This window comes from Eurypyga helias, unplaced genomic scaffold, assembly GCF_000690775.1.
Source record: "Eurypyga helias isolate BGI_N326 unplaced genomic scaffold, ASM69077v1 scaffold24563, whole genome shotgun sequence".
Lineage (NCBI taxonomy): Eukaryota > Metazoa > Chordata > Aves > Eurypygiformes > Eurypygidae > Eurypyga > Eurypyga helias.
The window spans coordinates 9,033-14,308 of record NW_010243422.1 but is presented as its reverse complement, the minus strand read 5'-3'; the positions used below and the strand labels follow the sequence as shown (position 1 = coordinate 14,308).

Here is a 5,276-nt window from a genome sequence, read left to right as displayed (position 1 = left end):
AAAGCCGTTCATTAACACAGCTTTCCATACAAGGCAAATGTTGTTTGGCATTCCTTACAAATATCTGGGGCAAAGAACCTGAGCTGGAAAAACACCCTTGGCATGAGGCCGAATCACATGGACAGTGAGTAGCTGTCTAGAAGATGTTTTGCTTCTGCAGGAAGCGTAATAATCCGCTCTTGATCATAAGGAAAGCAAGATGGTACGGCAGGCCTGGATTCACAGCTGTAAAAACACTGAATAGGAAAATGGGAGGAGGTAGGGGAGGGGGAATGCTTGGACTACACAGTCAGAGAATCTGGTTATGGTTAATTAAATATTCTTTGAATAAATGAGGAAAATCGTGTAACTGGCATAAGACTGAGCTAGGAACAGAAAAAGGATGAGAAACCCAAGAGATAAATAACCCCTTCAGCTCGATAGTGTTGTCCAAGGTGAGCAGCATAAAACCACCTTGAGCGAGCTGGCATTTCCCTCCACGAGCTTCGAGTTGCAGGTGTCCAGGCTTCTGAGTCAGAGGAAGAGGGAACTTCATCTGCTTGAGACTCCTACACCAGCTGCGGATCGCAGGCGCTCAGCTGAGCCATCCGACCGGTCCGTATTTAGGCGTACGAGCCCACTCAACTGGGCGTCGAGACTCGGCGCGTGACACTGAAGCACTCGGGAATTATCAGCGCAGGCTCTGTTGGACAAAAGGGACACCTCGCGTCTACCAGCGCGAAGCCAAGGCTCCCTCACGCAGCACATCTGTTTCAGTTCATCAGTGGCAGAGTCCAGCCAAGCTACATTAAACAAATCATCACCAGTGTAACATTTCCATAATTTCTGTGACAATTACTTTACTACAGAAAGCATCTCTCCCCTAAGGCTTGTAAGGCATCTGATCTTCAGTATTACTTCAAATCACACTACATAGAGTGTATTGATGAGTGAAAGAAGCATTTGTCTCCCCGAGAAGAAATGACTTTCAAATCTCTCTTCTCCAACATCTAGTTTCTGATTTCCATCATCAAAGGAACTAATCCTGTCAGCATGGAGAGAAGAGCAAGACAGAAGATTTCAGTTTTTCTTGTGGTGGATTTAGCACAGATAGGACGTTTCAGCAGCCTCAGAGACTGTGTGGACACCTCAGAAGGCACTGGTTGTGTTAGAGTGCCACACAACGCAACAGCTCAGCGTGTACAGGCTGCCGTGCCACATCCTCCGAGCTGAAAGGCAAACCACCTATCAAGATCCGAGGTTCTGATAACTTACTGTTTTGTATTTCTCTCATCACCGCCTAGAATGTGTCACCTTCTCTGCCTGTGATTTTTGGTGCTGGGAGACAATGTGCAACCAGCTCACGTTGCTGCAAGCGCGATCCATGAGTGGTGCTCTATCCTCCAGAAAAGAGGGGCATGTGTTTCCCTTTCCCCTCAGGGGCATGGTGTTACGTATAGCTTATGCAACTTACAACCACCCAAGTGCTAGCTAGATAATCACAGAATCATAGAATGGTTTGGGTTGGAAGGGACCTTAAAGATCATCTAGTTCCAACCCCTCTGCCATGGGCAGGGACACCTTCCACTAGACCAGGTTGCTCCAAGCCTCATCCAGCCTGGCCTTGAACACTTCCAGGGATAATAAAGCTAAAAAGACCTTCTTGGAGAGGAAACTCTCCTAACTTTCCAGTGAATGCCACGACAAGAGTGGCACTACTCCACAACCGAAGAAGAAAATAAATTACCACCACAAAAACTACCCTAGGTGTGTGCTTCAAATCATCTTCCCTACCCCCAGCAACAGCAGTACCACATCACTTCCTCCCTTCGTTCTTCCTCAAGGCCCTGGAAGTCCTGTCCAGTGTGTCCTGCAAGTTGAGAAGCCTTTCCCATCTGTTATCACAGCACTCCTCGTTTACTCACAGCTAACAAACATTACCCCTTCTTAGAGGGAAAAGAGCCAAGCACATTCTACTCTGATGTTAACATTAAATATGAAGCCAAGACCTAATGTATTTATTCTTCTAGATTCTATATAACAAATGTTGCTTATTAACATTACTAACCTCATTTTTCAGTAACTAGATACTACCACGTACCACGCTGTAAAGCTCCCCCACATGAACGAATCAACACCCGAGACACGTGGAAATTGCACTGGCCTCAAGAGAAAACAAGTGTTGGAAGCACTTGGATTGTCCAGCCTCACCCAGAAGATAAAAATCTTTCTACTGTTCACACTGCAGGTGTCCCTGGAAATAACTGATCTTGGAAAGCTGAACGGAATGCCCATCACACATAAGTACTAGATGCAAATTCATCCTAGCTGAAACCTTGCCCTTAATGAGCATCAGTGGCAATTCTTGACACAGGGCACGATTTTCATTCGATACCTCCATGAAGCAAAACCAGAGTGAGACAGAAAGAATTCCAACACAGAAAGTGTTATTGTACTACCTTTTCTTTTTTGTTTAAGATTTATATTAAATTAGAAGGAACTACGCTAATGAGTATAACAAAGATAATTAGACTGTAGCATTGTGCAGCATAAGTTGGGTCTCACACTTGTTTCGGAGAACAGGCTACAATATGTGTAGATTCAACTGAAGATAAAAGTAAGCAGATGATAGGAAAAGCATTAAGACAGTCAAAGACAGTACCTCAGACTTACTGTTCAGTTCTCTTTGGCTATAAGATTTAATTTCATGGTAGCCACCCTACATCCAAAAGGATGGACAGTCTGTACAATCCTACGACGATACAAAACACTGACATTTCTTTTCGCCAACAGACGTTAAATCAATTAACCAGGCCAGGAAGGATTTTAACAGCAAATCCAACTTTTAAGTGGAATCAGTTTCCCAATGTCTTTACTTCAGAGAACACCACCCTAGAAAATATGAACGCTTCTAGAGTCAGGGATCCTCAGAAGCAGATTACACCTGCTCTACATACCGTAAGAGCCGATAAAGCAACAGCATTTCATCATTTAGTATTCCTTCTTTTTTTCCAACTCGGCAGTTTAATACAAAACAGCTATCCCAAAAGTCTGTGATCAATAAGTAGTTGGACAAAGTCATACGGCTAAAGGAAACCTATCCAAGCGTCGAAGACAACATTAGAAAGTTGAGTTTACACTGGCTGTTCCCCCAGCAGAAAACAACCAGCCTCAGGACCGCCGCCCACACTTCCGTTTTGAAGCAAGCATTGGCATCAGGCGATGTAGAAGAGCTGAATAAAAGCTGCTGGGTAACAAGAGCCATTTGTTTGGAGAACTAAGAAATAATGAAAGCTTGACACACTTGTGTAATGTGATTGATTGATTTGAGTATAAAAGCATTCTTTAAGAGTGTCTGTAGTCTAGAGCTAAATGGTATGAATTTTCAAAGTATTTGAAAAATTTTCAGTTTTTCAAACTTGCACACTTTCTGCAAGTTCAGTACACAGTCCAAATTACTGATTAGCACTGTCCCATGAAAACTGATCTTTCACCCTATGCAATTAGAAAGTTGCACACCAAAAAAATGGCAATTTTCAAGTTACTGCTACTTAGTTATTTCAGAATTATTTCATGTAAAGATGTTCTTGAAGGACAGATGATAACAAAAAAAGTCAGACCTACCGCTATAATATCCAGAGTGTTGTCACAAACTTTGCGAATCTCCGCATTTTTATCATGCATCAGGTCTATAAGATATGCTGGAGCCTCTGGAAAGAAGCTGTTAAGGATAAAAGCTATTGTTTTTTGCTTTGGGTTTGTTTGGGGGTTTTTTGTTTTTGTTTTTTTCACAGCCCTGAGTTCTTCCAACTGCACCTTTCATTAAAAACTGTTAGGAATTTTCCATCACATGTGAAGCTCAGCAGCCTTCCCCCAAGCACTTGAAGAAAAAAAAAAAAAGATGACATTCTAAGATACCCAAAATGTTCTTCAAAATTGCTGAAGGAAAATTACGTATCCCTTACAAAGAAAACACATTTTGATCTGTTACAGGAAATCCACACACCTAACATGTTAGTCCAAAAAGGCACAGATTCATCTTTTGAGACTGTTACAAACCTTGAGGGATTTTTCTTGTTAAAAAAAGAAAGATAGAAAGATTTCCAATGTATTGTTCCAAAATTGTTGAAGATAATCCTTTTTTCAAATAATATTAATACTGGTCTTGGTCAGTTTGAGTGAGAAAAGTGTTGTTCAAATGTTGGTGCTTTATCAGAACAGATATAAAAAGAGAGATGTAATTATTAGCTTGTTTGATTGGGTTTTAAAGCTAGCCACCTAGGAGTCCAAACAGGAGACAGAGCAACATCCCAACTGGCCTTCCAGATATTCCAGAGACCTTAAAGGAAAAAAGACATTAAGAAGTAGTCCTTGTACTGTTAGCAAAGTAATCACCAATCTGCTATCCCTACAGGGCTCCACTCAACCTAGTCTTTGTTTCCATAAAAATGAACATCCAGTGAAGGCCCACATAGACAGCTGTGCCTCCTTCCACAGTTTTTGGATCATCTGAATGAGCTCAACATCAGAAGCCATTGAAAGAATAATTAGTAAAGGTTGGAGAAGAGTTAAAACTACCACATGAAAAAAACTAAAAGATCTGTGACATGAGGAAGCAGAGTAACAGGTTCTGTCATCAACAGATGGGCAAAAGAAAGAATAAAGAGGAAAGCCAGGAACAGAAACCAAAGTCACCACAGTGGGAAGAAGGTGGGAGACTTATGCCAAACAAAGTTCAAACAACAATTAGATGGACAAAAAATACAGAGCAGGCATCATGTATGCTGTCTAGGCTAATACAAAAAAGGGCATTATAAAGAATTTTAACACCCTTAACTTCAGACCAGGCAACATGTATGTATAACGGTGCAGTGCAAGAAGGTTGTCTATTCTCTACGTCAGTTTTTCCGTGGACTATGACTTGCAAAACAAATTCCTACAGTAATTCAGTTTGGATAGGAACTAATGGGTCATCTGGGCCAGTGACCCCTTCTCCTCCCTCTCCCTGTTTCAAAGCAAACTAACTTTTAATCTTGACTATTAATCTTGCGGTTCCTCTACAGGCCCTCGGCTGCTTGGATTTTTTCTTGAGCTGAAATAAACCATTCACAAAGAAACCTTTGAGATCAGGAGGTTTATGCAAGAGAAATATAGGCCAAACATCAGTGATGGCAAATTGAGTGCTGCAATGCTAGATGTTTAATCTTTAAAAAGATACGGGTTTCCTTGATAATGACATCTCTGGTGGCTTGGTGGAAGACCATCTGATAAAATACATAGATGATCTGGCAGACAAA

At 41.6% G+C, this 5,276-nt stretch overlaps 1 protein-coding gene across 1 annotated transcript in view; it reads right to left on the bottom strand.

The window, feature by feature from the left end:
- Nucleotides 1–5,276, bottom strand: part of LOC104507969 (kinesin-associated protein 3-like) — a gene marked incomplete at both ends in the record, with an annotated part of 18,821 nt that overhangs the window by 5,355 nt on the left and 8,190 nt on the right. Inside the window, 2 exons of the mRNA XM_010149420.1 lie at nt 3,604–3,689; nt 5,198–5,276. The exon at nt 5,198–5,276 is cut by the window's right edge and continues 35 nt beyond it. Of these exons, the coding sequence (XP_010147722.1) occupies nt 3,604–3,689; nt 5,198–5,276 (165 nt within the window). The remainder of the gene's footprint in view (nt 1–3,603; nt 3,690–5,197) is intronic.